Source organism: Arachis ipaensis, chromosome B2 (assembly GCF_059453495.1).
Source record: "Arachis ipaensis isolate K30076 ecotype BB chromosome B2, ASM5945349v1, whole genome shotgun sequence".
Taxonomy (NCBI): domain Eukaryota; kingdom Viridiplantae; phylum Streptophyta; class Magnoliopsida; order Fabales; family Fabaceae; genus Arachis; species Arachis ipaensis.
The window spans coordinates 89,504,095-89,526,730 of record NC_142437.1 but is presented as its reverse complement, the minus strand read 5'-3'; the positions used below and the strand labels follow the sequence as shown (position 1 = coordinate 89,526,730).

Sequence of the window (22,636 nt, the reverse complement as noted above, 5' to 3'; positions counted from 1 at the left end):
ACGCCAGAAATGGATCCAAACCTGGCGTTGAACGCCCAAAACAGCCTTATGCACGTGAATTGTTTAAGTCTCAGCCCCAGCACACACCAAGTGGGCCCCAGAAGTGGATCTCTGCACCATCTGTCATAGTCTACTCACTTTTTGTAAACCTAGGCTACTAGTTTAGTATTTAAACAACTTTTAGAGACTTATTTTGTATCTCATGACATTTTAGATCTGAACTTTGTACTCTTTGACGGCATGAGTCTCTAAACTCCATTGTTGAGGGTGAGGAGCTCTGCTGTGTCTCGATGAATTAATGCAAGTATTTCTGTTTTCCATTCAAACATGCGTGTTCTTATCTAAGATATCCATCCGCGCCTAACTATGGAGAAGGTGATGATCAGTGACACTCATCACCTTCCTCAATTCATGAACGTGTGTCTGAGAATCACCTCCGTTCTACATCAAATTGAATGAATATCTCTTAGATTCCTTAATCAGAATCTCCGTGGTATAAGCTAGATTGATGGCGGTATTCATAAGAATCCGGAAAGTCTAAACCTTGTTTGTGGTATTCCGAGTAGGATTCAGGGATTGAATGACTGTGATGAGCTTCAAACTCGCGAGTGCTGGGCGTAGTGACAGACTCAAAAGGAGGGTGAATCCTATTCCAGCATGATCGGGAACCTCAGATGATTAGCCGTGCTGTGACAGAGCATTTGGACCATTTTCACAAGAGGAGGGGATGTAACCATTGACAACGGTGATGCCCCAACACACAGCTTGCCATAGAAGGACGTGCGTGCGTGAATCAGAAGACAGAGGAAAGCAGAGATTCAGAAGACAAATCATCTCCAAAACTCCAACATATTCTCCATTACTGCATAACAAGTAACCTTTAACCCATGCTCTCTTGTTTATTCGCAATTCAACTGATAAATACAATTGACTTCCTGACTAAGAACTGCAAGATAACCATAGATTGCTTCAAACCAATAATCTCCGTGGGATTCGACCCTTACTCACGTAAGGTATTACTTGGACGACCCAGTGCACTTGCTGGTTAGTGGTACGAGTTGTGAAAAGTGCGATTCACATTTCGTGCACCAATGATCATAGAAGTAATTGGCAGAAATTAAAGAGAATGGGTAAGATCAGAAATGGAGAGTTCATTGGGCTTAGGAGATGTTGCATCCTCCGGATCAAGTTCATTTTCATCTCTTCCTCAATCAATGCATTCATTGATCTCCTTGGCAATCTTAAGTGATTGAATTCCAATTCCTTGGTAATTCAATCTCTCAAATCTTGATCAATAGCCAATTCCTTGGTCCAATTGCTCATGACACTACAAGAAAAAAGGCCTATGGCCACGCTTTTATGAGGGTGGCGATAGATTAGAGATTTGGCCACATTTTTTTTTGCCACGCTTCAAAAGCGTGGCGAAAAGGATCAACGGCCACGCTTTTGTGAGGGTGGCAATTGATTACAGAAAAGGCTACGTTTTTTTTCTGCCACGCTTCAAAAGCGTGACCGTAGATAGATACAAGGACGTTTTAAAAGCGTGGCCACAGGGTTTCATTACGGCCACACTTAGAAAACGTGGCTATATGCTGGTACACTTTTGCCACGCTTTAAAAGCGTGGCCAAAAGTTTCTTTTTTGCCACGCTTCAAAAGCGTGGCCGTAGAGAGCAAGAATAACGTTTTGAAAGCGTGGCGAGATGGGCCAAACCGGTTGACCCAAACCCGGATCCCAAACCCGGATCCCAACCCGGCCCAAACCCGGCCCCCAACCCGGTCCCCAACCCTAATCTCTCTTTCCCCTTCGAAGCCACTAACCCTACTCGCCTGTATCGAAGAGCTCCTCCCTTCGCCCTTCTCCCTTCACCCGTCGCCCTTCGCCGTCCGAGCTCCTCCCTTCGCCGTCCGAGCTCCTCCCTTCGCCCTTCGCCCATCGCCCTTCGCCCTTCGCCCTTCGCCGTCCGAGCTCCTCCCTTCGCCGTCCGAGCTCCTCCCTTCGCCCTTCGCCCATCGCCCTTCGCCCTTCGCCCTTCGCCCGTCGCCCGTTGCCCTTCGCCCGTCGCCCTTCGCCTTCGCCTTCGTCACTGATGGAAACCACTTCTTCTTCATCTTGGTAATCTTCATACCCTTCTTCTCTTTCTTGTTCTTCTTCGAATCAGTGAGGATCTCTCTGTTCACCTTCAAGCTCCAGCAAACATGGGCGACGGCAAGCTCCTCCCTCTTCTTCTCCTCCAAGCCCTCGAATTCCATAGGTATGATCGGTTTTCCTCTTTTTATTTTCTCGATTTTTCCGTTGTTTTTACGTTTAGGGCTTTCCCTTTTCATTTTCATTTTCCCCTGATTCGTTCTCTCTGATTGCATGTTCCTTTTCATTTTCATTTTCATGTCCCTGGTTAAATGATAATGCTGAAGACGCGTTGCTTGCGATGCTGTGGACGTACGTGGTTTTTTTCTGGAATGAGAAAGCCACAAAGGTGCACTCTATTCACTATATTCTCCTTTGATTTTCGATATCTTATGTTGACTGTTAATATATGTTGTTTGCGGGTAATAATGGATTCCATGGTCTTTTTCCTACTATGATGAATGCTGATGATGATGAATGAAATGTCTCAGCCACGTGAGACACAAGGCTTCTGTAATTTACTCGTGTTGGTGTCAGAAAGAGTGAAATATATCTTCTTCCTTGTGCAGTTGTGAATGATTGAAGTCAAAACCATGTTTTATGCTGATAAATCGAATTATAGAAGTTGACTAGAACCAAACATTAATTTTATACTAGTTTTTTTTATTTTAATTTTATTTGGTGGATCAGTGTTTTTTAAGTTAAGAGTATTACTTAATTTGTATGGACGATGATGAATGAGCATTATTTCATCATCACTTTGTTTGTGTGTCTTGAATAATACAATGGTGGCCTGGGAGCCTAAAACAGTTGCATTGTTAAGACCAGCATCTTAGCATTTTTTTTTTATTTCTTTTTAATTCTCCGCTTGATGCTTGTTAAGTGATTATATGTGCCAGTGTGTGTGTGCGTCTGTGAGATGATATGGTTGAAACTCCCGTGCTCATTTAAAGGGACTAACGTAACTCATTTCTATTAAATATAAATGTTATCTAACATGGTTCAAACTTTCTGTCCCGTTTTAAGGACTATTTAACGTTACTTATTAGCGTCAATTGTATTTTGTTTTGGATTCTTCTCTCCACTTTGCATAAAAACTCGCTTCTGATGAAAGATGCTGAAGTCACATAAAAAGTGTGTTTTCTTGCTGGTTTTGGTATTCCATTAATTCTCACTGTTTGTTGCCTTTTGCCTAAACAGTATTTTCACCTCTAATGGCCTTATTTATTATTAGCTTTCCCCTAAAGAGATTTTAAGTTACTGACTTTATATGATGTCATTTCTATTGGTGAATTGTGACTTTGTGAATGAATATTAAGATATTCATACAATCGTCTTACTTATCAATACTTGATATGATGTCGTTTATTTGAACTAATTAGTTACCTTTATTCTTTTTCAGCATGGCACTCTCGGGGCACTTGTCCAAGATTCTGTTAAGAGCCACTACGAGACCCTGTTTTACTGTTTTCCCTTTCCTTCCCCTGCTCCAATTCTCTGCTTTCCAGGTTCCCCTTTCATCTCATTTGATTTTATTTCTGTTTGAGGATTAATCTGGTTTAGCTCATTCTGTTTAGCTTGTTTAGTTCAACTAATTTAGTTTAGTTGAATTAGGTGGTTAGAGAATCTGGACTGGTTAGTGGATGTAGGTTTTGTTTTGTTTACTGCTGCTGTTCGGAATGAATTTTTCTTTCCTCTGAAAGTTGTCCTGGATGAACTTGTTTATTGTGCTGTTTTGGTGTTGAATTCTGGACCTGTGATTGCTGTTTGTTGTATTTTTTTTCATTGTCCAAAATAGATGCTGTGGAAGTGTTACTGTTTCATTAATTATTCTTGGTTTGTTGTTGCTGAGTTCTGCTCTGCTTGTTGCTTGGTCCATATTATATGAACTGCAATGATTTCAGTTTGTGGAACTGGTTAAGTCATATGAATTTTGTTTGGTGCTTGCTTGAACCTGGGAAACATGCTATTTACTGCTGCTGTTTATTAAGTGTTGCTGCTTTGTGCCATGTGTTAGCAACTCGTTTCCTTGTTGAGATTCTTTGTGCTTATTATGCATTCATGCTCATTACATCCTTAATCATTGGCTGCTGCTGATTTCTCAATTTGCATTTCCTCTTCTGCTCACTTTCTATGCATGCATATATGATGTTCATTCTTGGATTCTTTTGGGGGGGGGGGTGTTTGCCTAAATTTGCTTGGCATTGGGAAATTGTTGTGTGATCATGCAATTGTACTTGGATTCTTTTGCAACAATTATTCATGGATCTTGTTTTTCATTTTCTTTTCACTATTAAGTAAATAATTAAATTAATTTCACATTGTACAAAAGCACATGGGACTGTGGCCTAAAACATTGGATATCTGAAAGTAAATAGAAATTAAATTGATGTTTTCAGTGAGAAGGATTTCTGCTAATTCTGAGAGATTGAGGTTATTCATTTGTTTGTGATAGAAAATATTGTGTGCCTACTTTGATGTGGTTTCTAATGCTTGCATTGTGTTGCCATTATCTAATATAATCTGAAATTCTGAACAGCCATTTGAATTTGTATTTGCATTTCTCAATCATGCACTATTATTATATTGTCTGTTGTTAATTCAAGTATAGTACACACGTCCTTTTCTTTTCTTTTATAAAAAAAAAGCCTGAAAATATATAGAATAACATTGGAAGTATTATTTTTGCAGTAACAAGCAATAACAACACTGAAGCTATTGAGAGAGAAGAAGAACAAGTTTGAAGAGGTTCCACTGTTTTGGCTTTGGTCCTTCCTCCCTGCTGGTGCCTTCGTCTCTGTCGTTCCCTACTCAGTCTTCTCTGCCATTAGTCACAGATTTTGCAGTTTATTGCTTAGTTTTAAGGTGTGGAGCCTGGACCAAAGTAGTAGCTTCATCCACACTGAACATAAAACTTTCATTATTCTTTTTTCTTTTTTTTCTTGTTTCCTTTTTTTTTCCACGCCACATAAATTGGAGCACATACATCCACATTCCACTGTTCTTCTTCCTTTTCCCTTTATATCATTTATTTATATTTATAATTATAATGTCATTCTATTTTTTTATAAAATTATATAGTTTTTTATTTTTCATAGCATCTTTCAATTTATAAGGGTAAGAACTAATTCGTCACAAATTTCTTTTTAAAATTTGTTGTTAGCCAATAGATTATTATATATATAAGAAGGAATTCAAATTTTTAACACTTACTTAAATAGACAATAAATTAATTACTTGACCAACTTAAGTAAGTTTTGTTGTATAATTCTTTTATATAGAAAAAAAGCTTTAGATAAAAATGGTTATTCCTTCACTTTTTTGTCTAAGAAAAAATAGATTTAGAAAAATAATATTTTAAAATTGGGAATGCTATTAAATACTATTAAATGAATTAAGGTAACATTGCCTTTTATTTTTTCCTATACCATCAAGCATACTATCATTGATTCTTCATGTTCCTAAACTTAAGTGTTTTGGAAGAAATTTGATTCTTCATTGATTCTTTATATTTAGGCTATCTCTGCTAAGAATACTGAAAATAGGTTAAAACAAACATGTCCTCACCGAATGGGATCAACAAATTTTGGAATAGTGCGTAAGCAGCTGGTAATATAACTTATTCTTTGTGATTTCTCTTTTATATGTATTCATGGTGTAGTTGCCTAGTTAGTATGCTTCATGTAAACTTTTCTCTATGTATTTTAGCGTGACTCTAAAGAGAACAGTGAAGAACCATCAAGGGCTGAAGTTTTCATAGCAACTCGTACAAGTAAAAAAGGAAAAGAAATTGATGCTAAAACACAAGCCACAATTGTGAGTTGTTTGTATTTGTATTTTGGATATGTACATTATGAATTCTGATGTGATTTCTATCTAAATTGAGTTAATGCGACTTTGCAATCTATTGGTTGTTGCTTTTTGATAGACTGAACTTCAGAACCGCTTAGAAGCAGGAGAAAATGAAGAGGATGCATTTGTAGGAGTGTTAGGAAAGGACCAACCAGGTCGACTTCGTTGTTATGGGGCTTCGATTACAAGAAGCTCTCTTAAAAAAGATGAGGAGATTCGCCACATAAAAGTTGAATATAACACTAAGGTCTCATCATTAGAGAAGAAGATGGATGGTGTGTGTGGTTTATTAAAGATATTGGTGCACCAACTCAACCCTGGAATGAGCAATGAAGAGGTAACAGCCTTAGTTCAAGCTGCCCAAGATTCTCCTGTGGATACCTCAAGTAGCAAAGCAAAAAATACTCCTCGCTCCTCCGAAGCAACTCACATTCCACACAAAGATGATGTAGGTAAAATTGTGGCATGATTCACATTCTTTATTTTGTTAAAAAAGAGATAAAATTGAGAGAGAAATAGTCAAATAGTAGGCTTCAATTTCAACAAAAGGTGAGTGCTATTTCACTTTAATAAAGTCTATTCAAGTCTTGTATTTACTAGCTGGAGGAGTTTTATCTATAGAAGTCCTACTTAGCTTGACCAGGTTAGTTGATCTCTAGTTGACTAAGGATAGAACTAATTTAGGATTGTAAGTGAAGAAAGAAAAATATCCTGCTAGTAAATGGAGATTCAGTGACTGAAACCGCTGGATTAGAAATAAAAAAGCTTGCAATATGGTCTAAAACTCTGAATAAATAGTGGCAATGTGAAAATGGAGATCAGCCTGGACCTAGAGGAGATAAGTTAAAGTGCAGTGGACTGTGGATATGAACTCTGTTATTTTGACTCCTTAAAAGACTTTATTACCAGTAATGTCTCTGGTCTTTTAGAGTGTAATATTTTTGTGTATGTCTGTATTTTTCTACTATGATTGTTTATGTCTGTAATACATTTGATGACTTCTTCCATTTAGATATTAGTCTACATGTTAAAGCTTCTGCCTGCTGTTTAGTTGCTTTGATGATGTCCACATAATTATAGTTCCAAGCTTGTCATGCTCAAAAAGCAGATGAAAATAACGTACATCTACTGAAAATATTATGCATTTTCTGTTTTTTTGAATATGTTATATCAATGCATTGAAGATTGAAGATGCTTGTTTAGCATATGCCTACATTCTCTTTGCTTCTCTTAAACTCGCATTCTTTTTAGTGCACCATTCTGATTATTCAAAATGGTATTACTTGTAAATATAGGATTCAAGAGCCTATGAATATACTTCCATGAAGAACCTGAATGAGTCCGAGAATGGATTTTGGGGTGCTCTGGCCAGGAAAGCCAAATCAATTTGTAGTTGTTCATTTGTGTTTTTTATTTTGCAGGGCATAGGTCAAAACAATTTACCTTGCAATGATGATGCATGAAGTACAAGAAGACTTTGATTAGGAATTCTAATTCATGTATTAGGAATTTCACACTTTTGGTATTTTGAAGATGACTTTGATTAGGAATTCTAATTCATGTATTAGGAATTCATGAGTAGTTATGATTTTCACTTTTGGTATTTTGTTAGTGTATGTTGTTATGTGATCACACACTTATTTTGGTGACAATTTTATGAAAGTTGGATTACTTGATAATTGGTTATTGACTAAATTATAAAATTATCTATGAATTCATATTAGGTTTTATATATTTATGAAGATTAAAAAGGGAATTAGGTTACTGACCATCTTTTTCGCCACGCTTTAAAAACGTGGCCATACAGCCATATCTCTGTCTATTGCCACGCTTAGGAAGCGTGGCTGTATCTAAGCTTTTTCGCCACGTTTTTCAAGCGTGGCCAAATCTCCTCTACTACCATGCTTTCGCCACGCTTTAAAAGCGTGGCCATATTTGGTCTACTGTCACGCTTAAAAAGCGTGGCCAGATCTACCCTATCGCCACGCTTTTACAGCGTGGCCGTATTTGGTCTACTGTCACGCTTGAAAAGCGTGGCCAGATCTACCCTATCGCCACGCTTTTACAGCGTGACCATATCTCTGCCTATCGCCACGCTTTAAAAGCGTGGCCGTATTTCCCACCTATAGCCACGCTTTTACAAGTGGCAGTTTGTAAAAAAGCGTGGCAAACAAAAAGCGTGGCAACAGGCTGCAAAAAGCGTGGCGATAGAGCAACCGCCACCCTTTGATAGGTCACCCTTTCAAAAGCGTGGCGGTAGCTCAAAAAGCGTGGCAAAAAACGTGTTTTCTTGTAGTGTGAGAAGAGATGAGGTATGGTCACTGATTATACCACATGTATTTCCAAATCAAAGTGTTGGTAGGATTATATGTCACTATATCCATCCAAACCCCAATTTGGTCTAACATGAGAAAGCATTTCTAGCATGATCCTTTCATTCTTCTTCCAAGGTTCCGAAGAGATCCAAGTATGAATAGCTTTTTTCCAAGATAACTACTCAATTGGATGAAGATTGAAAGCTTTCTAGTAAAATCAAGAGAAAAGAAAGAAGAAGAATAATGCAAACTATTATTGATCCATCAAATTACAACAGAGCTCCCTAACCCAATGAAAGGGGTTTAGTTGTTCATAGCTCTGGGAATGGAAAACAAAGGTGGAGAATGCATTCTGAAAAGTTAAACTAGAAGTTGCAAAGAAAGTAAAAATACAGAGAGTAATTCTAATAATGCCCCCCCAAAAGCTCCTCTTCTAGTTCAAAGTTCTCCCTATTTATACTATTCTTCTGATCTTCTAGTTGCTTCTTCAAGTCTTGGATATGGTGGGCCTTTGGATCTTGAGTTGAAGCAGTTATCATCTTCAGTGGGCTTAGCTTTACTTGCAGAGAGAGAGTGTGAAGTAGGCATGGACTTTAGCTTAGGACGTTAGTGGTATTAACGTTAAGTGAAAGTGTGGGTTCGAGAACATTAGTGACAATCACCTTTTTCACTAACGTTCCTAACCCAAGAATGGTCCACGTTAACTTCAATGTTAGTGGCATCAACGTGACCACTAACGTTGCCTCTTGGTCCTTCGCACACGTTATTGGGGTTTACCTTTTTCAATAACGTTGAGAGCCCCCCTTTTCTCCCTACGTTAGAGTCCACGTTAGTATAGTTAACATGGCCTTTAACGTAGGCTTGCCAAATCTTCGAGAGCGTTAGTGAAACTTACCTTTGTCACTAACGCTTCAAAACGCCCCTTCTTCCCACGTTAGAGTTCACATTAACTAGGTTAACGTGACTTCTAACGTGGTATTGATAGCCATCTCCAACGTTAGTGACAAAGGTGAGTGTCACTAACGTTGGCTCATCATTCTCTCCTCCACGTTAGCTTCCATGTTAACTGAGTTAACGTGGCAACTAACGTGGCTCAAAGTGGCTTAGTCCAACGTTAGTGACAAAGGTGAGTGTCACTAACGTTGGCCATTCCTTGCTTCCCCACATTAAAGTCCACGTTAACTGAGTTAACGTGGCTCTTAACGTGGCCATTATGAACTTGGTCCAATGTTAGTGACAAAGGTGAGTGTCACTAACGTTGGCTTCATCTTCTTCTTCCACGTTAGAGTTCACGTTAACTGAGTTAACGTGACTCTTAACATGGACAATTGCCACTTTGGAGCGTTAGTGGTACTTACTTTTACCACTAACGTTGGAGTTCTACTTCTCTTCCACGTTAGCTTCCACGTTAACATAGTTAACGTAGCAACTAACGTGGGATATGATGGCTCACGAAGGCATTAATGGCGATCACTTTTCTCATTAACGTTGCAAGCTAGCCTCTATTCCACGTTAGTGGTCACGTTAGCTAGACTAACGTGGCTACTAACGTGGTTCTTCCTTGCTTCCTTTGTCCTGAAATCAAGCAATAAAGTGCATCAAAGCTCTAATCCAAGTTATGAGACATGCATCATTCAATTTTGTCATTTAATTCATGCATAATTCTCATGAAATCATGTAAAATTCACAATATTTTCTTGAATCAAGATGTAAGTGATTATTTACCCAAAACTTTCTTATTTCCTAAGAAAGTGCATGAAACTATCCTAAAACCATAAAGAAAAGGTCAGTGAAACTGGCCAAAATGCCCTGGCATCACCTTATACATGTAATTATTTTCTTGTTCCTAAGGATGAATTAGTAGTCTCTTTTCATCATTGAATTGGTTGTTGTTGATTGTGCCATTTTCTATTCACCATGCACTTTCACTTGCATGACTTCAATAACCAATGTCTTTTATACTCAATTCACTTTAGTTGTGGTTACCTAGGTTGTTTAGGCCTTAAGTTTTGCTTATTTGTTACTTGCAACCTAGGACTACTTAATTGAGGAACATGCTATTTCTTTTGCTTTTGTGGTTATTGTTTTACCCGATCAATGTGTTGTGTTCTAAATTGTGCATGTATTTAGAATACACACATTGCCTTTTATCATACCACACACATCTTACCTTTCCTCAATTGTTGTTTCTTTGTCTACAAAGCACTCGGAGCCCCCGGAGCCCACTCGCTGAAGGTGGAGCCTCAAAGTCCTTCATCCCTCAGATCATGTGCATGCACGGAGGACCGTGCATTATTTAAGTATGGGGGAGGATTGCTAACTTCAAGGGGGGTAAAGTTTCTTTTCTTAGACACTTTGCAATATTCTTTTTGTTCTTTTTCCTTAATTTTTGCAAGTTTTTATTCTTGTTTTCATTTTGTTTGGTTTGTTTGTATATATCTCTTTAATGCTTATAGTTATATGATAGTAAATATTTGCATGTTGCATGGTAGAGTAAATAAGTTTGGTAAAACAACAAAGAATTTTCAAGAAATCTCTTTTTGGCATTCCATTGATTAGATTTGAAATTTATTTTTTGGACTTGCTTGAAGTATCTTTTTTTTGGAATATAGAAAAGAGCTTCAACAAATACCAAGTGAGATTTGAGCTTTAATTGTGTGGTTGCATATTTTCAATCACAAATTTTTGTTCTTGTGTGTTATACTCCTTTTATGATTGTAATCTTAGATTTGCTTGAATCTTTATGTCCTTTATTTATTGTTTTGAATGCATCTAGTATGATTGAGGCCATTGTTGAAATTAAACTCACTTAACCCATATGGCCAACCCTTACATCTACCTTTGTAAACCACTTTTGAGCCTTTTAATTCCCCTTTGTTCTTATTTTAAGCACATCATTTACCCTAAGTGAAAAATCATTAATGTCCTTGAATTGTATCTTTGATTAGCTTGGGTTTGAGTGTGTGTGTGTGTGTGTGTGTGTGTGTGTGTGTGTGTTAATCAAGTGTGGGAGAATTTGTGGGAAACATTGGTAGAAAGCTAGTTGGGTGTTCATTGAGAATATTTGGAAAAATGGGTAAACACTCATGCATCTATTAAGTAAGACATATGCATCTCATTGTGTTGATAAAAGAAAAAAATTTTGGTGTATATACTTTGTATAAAAAAACAAAAAAAAAAAAAGAAAAGAAAAGAAATGACAATAAGAATAGAAATAAGAGATTCATAGGTGGTTGAATTGAAAAGCATGCATGAGTGAATGTGAGAAAGGGATAAATGGGTAGCTAGGATTGTTTTGTTATGTATATAGGATGATATATAGGATTAGGTGGGATGCTTGAGCTAATCAAAGATCCAATCTAATAGCACGCTTAACCATATTAATCCTACCCTTACCTAAGCCCCATTACAACCCACAAAAGCCCTCATGATATTTGCATTCATTCATCAAATATCAGTTGATTGTTGGATGACTTGCAAATCTTTAAGAAACATGATTAAAGGAGGATTAAGTGATTAAACCCTACACACTGAGCAATTAGAGTGTAAACACATCCGGTGAGGGTTTCAATTGTTCAATTCTATGTTTCCATTGCTTATTTTATATCTTTTTGCAAGTTGTTGAACTTAATTTTGAAAATTTCAAATCAATCTTTGGACATTGATCATATTGCTATATTTTCCTTGTCTTGGCCCTAAGTTTCTACTTTGGATTGATTGAGATTCTTTTGTTGGATTTTGCAAAACTCAATAGGAATCATAGTGTAGATATATATAGATAGCATTTAGTATAGTTACATGCATGTAGGTAGTTGCATTAATAATTACCCCTTCATTCATCTCCTTTGGTTGGTTTAGCATAAGGACATGCTTGGTTTAAGTGTGGAAGAATTGATGAATCCATATTTTACGATATATTTTGGTTTAATTTGAGTGGATTCCATCACATAAACCCACATTTATTCGCCTAAATAGCATGCTTTTGTGAATTCTTTCCTAATTGTGCTTAATTGTGAAAAATATACTTTTCATGCTTAAATTGCCAATTTTAATTCACTTTTCTCCCATTCGATGCCTTGATATATTTGTTTGAGTGATTTAAGGTTTTGAAGGCAAGAATGGCTTGAGGAAGTGGAAGGAAAGCATACAAAGTGGAAGAATTCAAGAAATGAAGGATTTGGAAAGCTGTCAGCCCTGACCTCTCTGTACTAAAGTGGTCATAACTTGAGCTACAGAGGTCCAAATGAGGCGGTTATAGCGGCATTTGAAAGCTAACATTCGGGGCTTCAAAATGATATGCAATTTGCTATAGTGGACATAAGTCTACCTATGCGTACGCACAGGTACTTGTACATCTGCACAGGTCAATTTTCAGCATGTTGCGGATGCACGCGTCTGTGCGTCCACACAGGTCCGTGCACGTGAGCTCATTAATACAAATTGCTGGGGGCGAATTTTGGGCCTCCAAAACCCAATCCAACTCATTTTCTGAAGCTATTTAAGGCCAAAGTGAAGAGAAATAAAGGGGGGCAATTAGGTTTAGTTTTTTTTTATGTTTTCTCTTAGTTTCTAGAGAGAGAAGATCCCCCCTCTCTCTAGAATTAGGGTTCTTTAGTTTAATTTCTTGTAATTTCTACTTTTAATTCTTGTTTCTATTTACTTTTTCTTGTCATTTATTGTTATTACCTTTTTGCTCTTCTTCATTTCTCTTGTTATTTCCTTTATTTTGTTATTTTCATTTTATGAGCACTCTTTGTTATTTTAATTTACATTTAATGTAATTTATGTTTTATGTTCATTTATTGCTTTCTTTAGTTGTTATTGCTATTTTCTTGCTTTGGTAGCTTTAGAATCTATTTTAATACATTTTAATATTATTTTATTCTCATACACACCAAGTGTTTGATAAAATGCTTGGCTTAGTTTTTACTTACTTTTTCTCCACTCTTGGCTTGAAATTGTTGTCTTTGGTGATCCTTGAGTCATTGATGTGCATTCTTGTTTAATATATTAGAGTGAGTTAGTTGATTTGGTTTCCCTTGACTCTATGTGACCCCTTAGTATTGACATAGGATTTAGGGATTGAAATTAACTATGCCTAATTGACTTATCTTTGATGTAAGGTTGACTAAGTAGGATTAACTCTTCATAACCATCATATGTTTATGGTCAATGACTAGGATAGGTAGCCTTAGCCTTCAATTACTTGCCAAGAGGTTTTTTGCATTTTAAGTTTCCTTTCTTGCACTTTAATTTTACTTGCTTTGACTTTTATTGTGTTGACTTTTATTTGCTTTGATGTTTAATTTTTAGCATGTTTAATTTTCACACTCTTGGTTGAGAAATTGGATGTTTCGGTGGAATTGAGTTGTGGATGTCCATTCCGCATTGTGTGAGAATGGTTAATTGATTTGGTTTCCATTGACGCTTGATGCCAAGGCATCTTAGGCTAGTTTCACTAGCATTTTTCTGTTAGTTTTAGTTGTTTTATGCATTTTCTTGAGCTTAAAGTAACCAAGAATGGTTAAATGAATAACAAAGCAATGAACCATCCAAACAGTATGATTTTGATGCAAATTCCATGAGTTTTAGTTATATTACTTGAATGCTATGAATGGAAGAATTCTCATGAAATTTTGCAAGACTTTGATGCAATTGTTTGGATGATTTCAGGAAAGAAGAGGCTAGGCAAGGAAGCAACAAAATCAATAAAGGAAGCTTGAATATCACATGTGGAGTTTAAGTTCCAGTTTAAGCTTAAACTGGAGCTTAAACGCCAGAATCATGAAGGCTAAGAAATGCTGAAATTGAAGTTTAACCTCCAGTTTAACCTTAAACTGGAGGTTAAACGCCAGAATGAAAGTCTCACTAAAGAAGCATTTCCACGTTTAACCTCCAGTTTAACCTTAAACTGGAGGTTAAACACCAGAATGAGAATTCCACTCAGGAAGCATTTCCACGTTTAACCTCCAGTTTAACCTTAAACTGGAGGTTAAACGCCAGAAATGGGAAATGCACCAGGGAGCCATTTCCACGTTTAAGCTCCAGTTTAACCTTAAACTGGAGCTTAAACGTGTTCGACCAAGTTTTCTCCTCCAGGGTTGCTTTCTCCATTTCCACGTTTAAGCTCCAGTTTAACCTTAAACTGGAGCTTAAACGTGTTCGACACCTCCAGGGCTACCTTTCTCAGCTTCCACGTTTAAGCTCCAGTTTAACCTTAAACTGGAGCTTAAACGTGTTCGACCTCCCAGATGGCTTTCTCTATTTCCACGTTTAAGCTCCAGTTTAACCTTAAACTGGAGCTTAAACGTGTTCGACCTCCAGGGCTGCCTTTCCTATCTCCACGTTTAAGCTTCAGTTTAACCTTAAACTGAAGCTTAAACGTGTTCGACTAAGTGACCCTCCAGGGCTGCCTTCTTCCATTTCCACGTTTAAGCTTCAGTTTAACCTAAAACTGAAGCTTAAACGTGCTTCCACAAAAGGCATCACTGGAAGTGTCTGGCGTTTAAGCTGCAGTTTAAGCTTAAACTGCAACTTAAACACCACTCTTGGAAAAGGTTTCTAGGCCAAAAATATTGCGGTTTAAGTTAGTATTTGAGCACAAACATTAACTTAAACTTACTCTGGTATGAAACCCAATTGAATATCATGGTTTATGGGATTTGGGCCTGAAGGATTGATGAGTCTGAAATTTCAATTTGTTGAGTCATGTGTCATTATTTGATTATCACTAAGTTGGCTCAATGAATGTTACAGAATTTGGATCAGCAGCCTCATCAAGATTATGGATCATAAACCCAAAGCAAAAGGAAAGCAGGGAGAGGCCTCAAAGCCCAAGAAACACAACAGAAGCTCAATATAGAAAGTGTATAAATAGGATAGAATTTAAGTAACCAGGGGACTTTTATCTTTTCATTTTGGCTAGTTTTCATATCTTTGTAATTGAATTCAGAGCTATGACTCACTAAACCCCCTTTCATTGGGTTAGGGAGCTCTATTGTAATTCAATGAATCAATAATAGTTTATCTTCTTCTTCAATCTTTTCTCTTGAATTTTGTTAGAAAGCTTCTCGATCTAATTCCATTGGGTAGTTGTCTTGGGAAAGAAACTACCCATAATTGGAATCCTTCGGAACCTTGGGAAAGGAATGGAGGATTCATGCTAGAGAAGCTTTCTCACAGTGAATTGGATTGGGGTTTGGGTGGATATTGTGACATGTAATCCTACCAAATTGTGGTTCATGAAACTGTGTGGTATAATCAGTGATCGAGCATCATCTCTTCTTATGAACATTTAAACCAAGGGATTGGGAATTTGTTTGTTTTTAGAGAGAATTGGTGAGCCAAGGGATTGGGATCCAATCATATAAGATTGCCAAGCAAAATTCAATGAACGCATTGGTTGAGGAAGAGATAAACATGTTTTGATTCGGAGATCTCAATATCTCCTATAACCCAATGAATTCCCCATTTCTGATTTCCACTTTCTCTTTACATTCTGCAACTCAATTCATGCAATCACCCCCATTCCCTTTTAATTTCAGCAATTTAGCTTCTGCTCTTTAATTCATGCAATTTAAGATTCCGCCATTTAAATTTCTTGTCATTTACGTTTCCCGCCAATTTTACATTCCGCAATTCTCATCTAAATCTTGATTCCGCTCAACTAGAACACACTTCTAATCCGAATTGCTCACTCAACCAATCCTTGTGGGATTCGACCTCACTCTATTGTGAGTTTTTACTTGACGATAACCGGTGCACTTGCCGGAAGGAATTTTGCCGATCGTACAATTTCCTAAATCGTAGCATAACTAGTTTATGCGCATCAAGTTTATGGCGCCGTTGCCGGGGATTGGTTTTCGATTGACAATTCTCAAATTGGAAGTTAACTAGATTGAGCATTTTTTTTGTTTTGATTAATTCAGTACAAGTTACTTGTTGAATTTTAATTTCTGCACTCTGTTACATGCTTTCTTTCTTTATGCCTTTAAATTCAAGCAACTAACTCACTGACTCACTAACTCTTTGAATTAATTCCTCAACTGCTCTAACCATACTCTTCCATTAACCAAGAGTATTTCACTTGTTTGTTGCCTGTGCTGTGTTCTTGTATGACAGGTAGGAGAGGAGAGACATCAACTCCTCCATATACCGAACCAGAGAGGACCCTTCATAGACTTAGAAGGGAAGCAAGAGGGAAGAGAGTACTGGGAGAAGAAGAATCTGAAGGAGAATCTGAGGACAATTTTGAGGAAGCTCTAGATCTCAACATGGATAGAGAAGTTCACAACCATGAGAGAGCTGATGGAAACAATGCCATTCCTGAGAGGAGGGTTCTTGGTTCATACATAAACCCAACATCTGGGAATTGTGGTAGCAGCATTCAGAAACCACCCATTCAGGCCAACAATTTTGAGCTCAGACCACAGTTAATATCACTTGTGGAGAATCATTGTTCATTTGGTGGGAGTGCTAATGAAGATCCAAACCAACACCTCACAAAATTCCTGAGAATTTGTGACACTGTGAAGTCCAATGGAGTACAGGAAGATGCCTATAAACTGCTTTTGTTCCCATTTTCACTTAGGGACAAGGCAGCTAAGTGGCTGGAATCATTCCCAAGGGGGAGCCTAACAACATGGGACGAGGTGGAAAGCAAGTTTCTGGCACATTTCTACCCCCCACAAAAGGTCAATAGGCTTCGATCTGAGGTTCAGACTTTTAGACAACAAGATGGTGAAACTCTCTACGAAGCATGGGAGAGGTTCAAGGATTTGACAAGGAAATGCCCACCAGACATGTTCCATGACTGGGTGCAATTGCACATTTTCTATGATGGACTTTCTTATGAATCAAGGAAGGCTGTAGACCATTCATCAGGAGGTTCATTGAACAGGAAAAAGACTGTGGAAGAAGCCATTGAAGTGATTGAGACAGTGGCTGAGAATGAGTACTACTATGCATCAGAGAGACACAACACTAAGGGAGTCATGGAGCTGAACCATGTTGATACAATTCTAGCCCAAAACAAGGTGTTTGCCAAGCAACTAGCAGAGCTCACCAGGAAATTAGAAACAAAGCAAGTGGCTGCAATACACACACAAGAGAAAGAGGAAGAAAGCACTGAAGGAGGTGATTGGGAAGAGGCCAATTATGTAGGAAATCAACAAAGGCAATCATATGATCCACATTCCAACACTTACAACCCAGGCTGGAAAAACCACCCAAACTTTGGGTGGGGAAACCAGCAAAACCAACATAACAAGTCCACATACCAAAACTCCAACCAAAGATCATACCAAGCCACACAAAACACTTACTCCCAACCATCATATCATGGCCAAAATAATCAACCTACCCAACCTAATCCGAACCAACAATTTCAAGATCAATTAAACAGGATAGAAGGAAGGCTGGCAAACATGGGTCAGGACGTAAGTGAGTTGAAAAGCTTTAGGGATGAGGTGAGATCCACCTTAAGGGACCATGGTGAAAGACTAAAGAGGATGGAGTCTCAAGTAGGAGAGCTATCCCAACAAGCCCCCAAGTCCACTGCAGTGTTCCCTAGTGACACGAAAAAGAATCCTAAAGGGGAACAAAAGGGAGTGAGATGGGAAGACTGCAAGGCCATCACTATATTGAAGGAAGTCTCAGAAGAAGAAGGAATCAGACCCTCAAAACAGGAGCCAGAAATCTTGAAGGAAAGTGTGGAGGAAGCTAAGCAGGAAAGTGAAACTGAGCAAGCCAAGGAACTGCAAAAAGGCACGATGGAAACATACCAACCAAAAGCACCATTTCCTCAGAGGTTAGGAGGAGGTGAAAAAGGGAAAACCTATTCAAGGTTTTTAGAGACATTTAAGTCTCTCCATATCAATATTCCTTTTCTTGAAATTCTCCATCAAATGCCTACACACATCAAGTATTTAAAGGAATTGTTGAGCAAGAAAAGAGTTTTGAAGGGAGGACAAACGGTAACAATGAACAAAGAATGCAGTGCCCTCATCAAGAAGGACACAGTCTCTAAGAAAACAGACCCAGGAAGTTTTCATATCCCTTGCATCATAGGGGAAACAAAAATTGACAGAGGATTCTGTGATCTAAGAGCTAGCATAAATGTGATGCCTCTAACTCTTATGAAGAGGCTACAACTGAATGAGGTGAGATCCACTGATGTAATCATACAACTGGCTGACAAAACTCAGAAGCAAGCTGAAGGGGTAGTTGAGAATGTGCTGGTGAAAGTGGGAGATTATTACTTCCCCACAGACTTTGTCATTTTGGACATGGAGGAAAGCTACTTACACCCTATCATTCTGGGCAGACCATTTCTAGCCACTACTAGAGCGCTCATAGATGTAGAACAAGGAGAGCTAATTCTGAGAATACATGATGAACAGCTCATTTTCAAAGTTTTCAAACCTGCATCTGAGCCTGAACCAGAACCTGAAAAGCCTAAGGATGATAGTAGCCATCTGTGTTTGGAGGAAAGTAATCCAGCAGCTGAAACTCTAAAACAGTCCTTGGAAGGCAAACAAGAGTTGCAAGAGTTAAAGCCACAAGAATCAATGGAAACAGATCAGAAGGATCCTCCTGGAATAAGGGTCAATGAAGAAATCCTCAAGAGAAAGGGAAGAATGATAGGGAAATTGCCAAGAGGGTGGAGAAACAAGAAAATTCCCACTGAAGGTTTTTCTCCGGGAGATAAAGTGATATCAAGTCATTATCTGCCAATCCCACCTGGCCTCAAAACCATTCCTTCCCAGCTCCCTCAAGTGTTCACAATCAGGAAAGTTCTTTCTATGGAACATTTAGAGGTCATGAAGGAATCAAGTGGGGACGTTTTCATAGTGAGAGGAGAAGACGTCAAGCACTACAATCCACCCTAGCCAGGGACAACCGTCAAGCTAGTGACGTTAAAGAAGCGCTTCATGGGAGGCAACCCATGTTTTAATATCCTTACTTTTTTTGTTTTGTTGTGCATTTAATAAAGCATGGTTTCTTATGCATGAACTTGAATCCTCAGGACAACTGCTGAAAGAGTGCACTAAACATTGCATGTAAAATACAATTTGTCTCTAAGTTTGGTGTGCCTGAAGGCAACCCAAATTTTATTCAAAATGCATTCAATTTTTCATTCAAAGTGCACAACCAAACATTAAGTTTGGTGTTCCTCTTTGAACACGGTTCATGAAAAGCAAGAAGTTCCTCTGGATTTCGAAATTCATGACAAGTATACCATTCGCATGTTTTAATACTTTGGTTTCAATTACTTAGGGTAGTAAATTTGTTTAGAATCAAAGAGCCAAAGTGACTATGATTTATTAGAATTATGCACATTCATTAAGGACAACCAATATGGATTTCATGTCATCAGGAGACTTTACCAAACACTAAGTTTGGTGTTCAGTAATAAGTGTGCATACATACAAAAGTCACGGCTATAAGCTCATGAAGTCAATCATTGATTTACATGTGCAAGTACTATTCATCATTCACATGGACCGAAAAATGATAGCAAACTTGTTTGTTTGTGCAGGTACAAAAGAAAAGTCAAAAATGGAGGAAAAAGACAAAGGGAGGTACGGTGCTTGGTCAAAAAGAAAGTTCACAAGTCTTTGAAACTAACACATGGGAAAAGGAAGTTCTGCAAGAAAAGATAGCTACATGTACAACCTAATGCACCCAGAATACTTCCAAGAAAATGAAAAGCAATTCGCCCTTCTCCTTAATTCATATATTAACCATCAAGCCACCCTTCACAAACCACCCTAGCCGTCCATTTTTCACTTACGGGCACTATAAAGAACCACTTGAGGAACGAGTTCCACACCACCAAATCTCCTTCATGCACATTTTCTTTCATCATAGCATAACTATCTTTTGCCGAAAACAACCTCACCACACCTCCAACAACACTTCTTGCTTCACCTTGTCAACTTTAGCTTGTCACTTACCAAAACTAAAGAGCCAATGGCAGCCTCATCTAGCCACAAAAGAAGGAAAGACAAGCAACCAATGGAGGAGAACAGGGAATTCGATGCATGGAGATACAAATCAGTTTTCCATGAAATTCAAGCCGAATGGATGAGACCTAAAAGGGTACTAGCTGAGGTTCCCTTTGACCTTGAAAAGGATGAGTTCCCAGGTGTTTGGGAGAAGATCAAAAAGAGGAAGTGGGAGCTCCTGACTAAGCCAATCACTAAAATCAACATCAACTTGGTGAAGGAGTTCTATGCAAATGCAGTGAGGGAAGACTCAACCAAGAAACCCACATACAAAAGCTATGTGAGAGGGGTGGAAGTTGACTTCAGTCCCAAAGCAATCATGAAAACTCTTGGCCTGAAAAACATACATTTCAGCCAAGCAAGTTATGAAGAAAGGATGATAGGAGAACCTGACTATACAACTATTGCTGAAGACCTTTGTGCCATCAGAGCTGAATGGGTAAGAAAAACAAGAGGGGCTCCAAGAGTCTTGAGAAGTGGAGACCTAACACCGGAAGCTAAAGGGTGGTATGCAATAGTTAGGAGATCCATCCTACCCACTGCAAACTCTTCAGAAATAGTCCCTAAAAGAGCCATCTTGCTACATTGCATAATGGTGGGAGGGGAGATTAAAGTTCATAAACTCATTGCTGAACAGATACAAGAGCTTAGTGAGAAAAGTGACCCTGAATCCTGGCTCCACTTCCCTAGCACCATCATTAGACTATGCATCGATGCCTAAGTACCACTTGAAGATGAAAGACCTAATTGGCTATATCCTGGATTGGCTATAACTGCGTACAGAATGACTCTTGGCCCAATTGCTCCAAGACATACAAAAAGAAGAAATGAAGAAGGGCAACAAGCAGAAGCAGAGCAAGAAGCGGAACAAGAAGGACAGGAAGGAGAAGACGGAGAAGAAGAGTAAGAAGAGCAAGGAATTCCAGAAAGAAGACAACGAATTCCCAGAGACCCCATGGATATGAGCAGAATGCAGGAAATCATAGAAGGAATGTCTCAACAATACATGAGGTCTCAGGAGAGACAAGAGGACTTTCACCTAAAAATGATGGATATGCAAAGGAACTTTGAATCAAGATTCTTAGATCTGCAAAGGGAACAGAATTTACAATTACAGGAATCCTTCAGCCACATATGCCAACACCAAGATGCCAATGTCTTGGCAATCAAGGAAGCCACCACTTTACAGAATGCAAGATACTCAGTTCAAGCTGATTACAACATCAGTTCTCAAATCAAGCTTAACTACATAGGGGAACATCTACACAAGATGGACCCAGCATTCCCAGCTTTTGATGAGTATTTCAAAGGGAGGAAAGAAGGAGAAATAAACAAGGCAATGATCCTTGAAAAAGGAGTGGAAGAAACAATGAAAAAGGCTGGATTCTGGAAAAAGATCATAAGAAAAGACAAAGGAAGCACAAGTGGTCAAAAAGAGGCAGGAAGCAAGAAGAAGCAGGATCCCAAGAATTAAGAAGAACCAAGCAATAAATAAGAGGTGGTCTCGTTCCTTAATAATCAAATTATAATTGGTGAATTGTCGTTATGAGCTTTCTTTCATCATAAGTCATTTAAGCGTTATGTGGAGTTTTTAGTATGAGTGTCTGTTTATTGCTTTGAATAAAGTGAATGCCTTGATGTTTGGATATAACTTCACCTTCTTAATCAAATGCTTGCCATGCTTGTTCTGTTTCCAAAAATAAAAGAAAAGTTTGAACAAAAGTAACTTGGCTCAATTAGTGACAAATCAAGTAGAATTAAGTGGTGGTATGCATGCTTGATTGTTTAAGTCAGATCACTGGAAATAGAGTGTAGAATTATCATTTTTTATGTAGAAATTGAAAACTGTCTATGGATCTTGATGAATAAATGTCTTTGGCCATGAAAAAGAAAGAAAAAGAAGAAGAAAAAGCCACTGAAAAAGGGCAACCAAAAAGCAAAAAAAAAAAATTGAGAAAATAAGCTAGGCACCAATGGTTTGAACTTCTGAGACAAATGCCTGTGGTGTTTATGTATTAAGGATATGCTTGGATGTATAGGTTCAGAGGAGTGTTTCAACACTTGGTAACTTGGGTTAACTAACCCGGGATTATCAACCAAAAGTCCATTATCAAGAGCAACCTAAATACAAAACATTTAGTCACACAAAGAGGTGCTGGGTACCAATGTCTCAAGAAGAAATGTGAACTAAAATGCCTGTAGTGGATATGTGTAGTGCACTGATAAGAAAAAGAAAATGCCAAAGGCTTGTGCAACACATGACACCAAGCAAACAAGGAGCAAAGGAGCTCTAAGAAAAAGAAAAGAAAAAACAAAGAAGAGAAAAGTGCTAAGG

The 22,636-nt window shown here is 38.2% G+C and overlaps 2 protein-coding genes and 1 non-coding gene across 3 annotated transcripts; 2 read left to right on the top strand and 1 right to left on the bottom strand.

The window, feature by feature from the left end:
- The first annotated feature begins 5,696 nt into the window (after nt 1–5,696).
- LOC110269247 (uncharacterized) lies at nt 5,697–7,441 on the top strand. The gene is made up of 4 exons (XM_088504416.1): nt 5,697–5,735; nt 5,835–5,942; nt 6,055–6,426; nt 7,274–7,441. The coding sequence occupies exons 1-4, from the start codon at nt 5,697–5,699 to the stop codon at nt 7,439–7,441; spliced, it is 687 nt and encodes a 228-aa protein (XP_088360542.1).
- Nucleotides 7,442–16,407: 8,966 nt separating this feature from the next.
- On the top strand, nt 16,408–19,182 carry LOC148574784 (uncharacterized). Its single transcript, XM_088504486.1, has 2 exons — nt 16,408–17,943; nt 17,998–19,182. Exons 1-2 carry the CDS (start codon nt 16,408–16,410, stop codon nt 19,180–19,182), a joined length of 2,721 nt encoding a protein of 906 aa, XP_088360612.1.
- Nucleotides 16,993–17,096, bottom strand: LOC148574785 (small nucleolar RNA R71). Its single transcript, XR_015906850.1, has one exon. It is a non-coding gene; the product is annotated as a small nucleolar RNA R71 (small nucleolar RNA).
- Nucleotides 19,183–22,636: the final 3,454 nt, after the last annotated feature.

Excerpts from the sequence above, each read along its gene's own strand:
- LOC110269247 (XM_088504416.1), top strand. The coding sequence starts at position 5,697 with ATGGGATCAACAAATTTTGGAATAGTGCGTAAGCAGCTG. Across the intron at positions 5,736-5,834 it reads GAATAGTGCGTAAGCAGCTG|CGTGACTCTAAAGAGAACAG; the intron begins GTAATATAACTT and ends TATGTATTTTAG. Across the intron at positions 5,943-6,054 it reads CTAAAACACAAGCCACAATT|ACTGAACTTCAGAACCGCTT; the intron begins GTGAGTTGTTTG and ends GCTTTTTGATAG.
- LOC148574784 (XM_088504486.1), top strand. The coding sequence starts at position 16,408 with ATGACAGGTAGGAGAGGAGAGACATCAACTCCTCCATATACCGAACCA. Across the intron at positions 17,944-17,997 it reads CCATCACTATATTGAAGGAA|GAAAGTGTGGAGGAAGCTAA; the intron begins GTCTCAGAAGAA and ends GAAATCTTGAAG.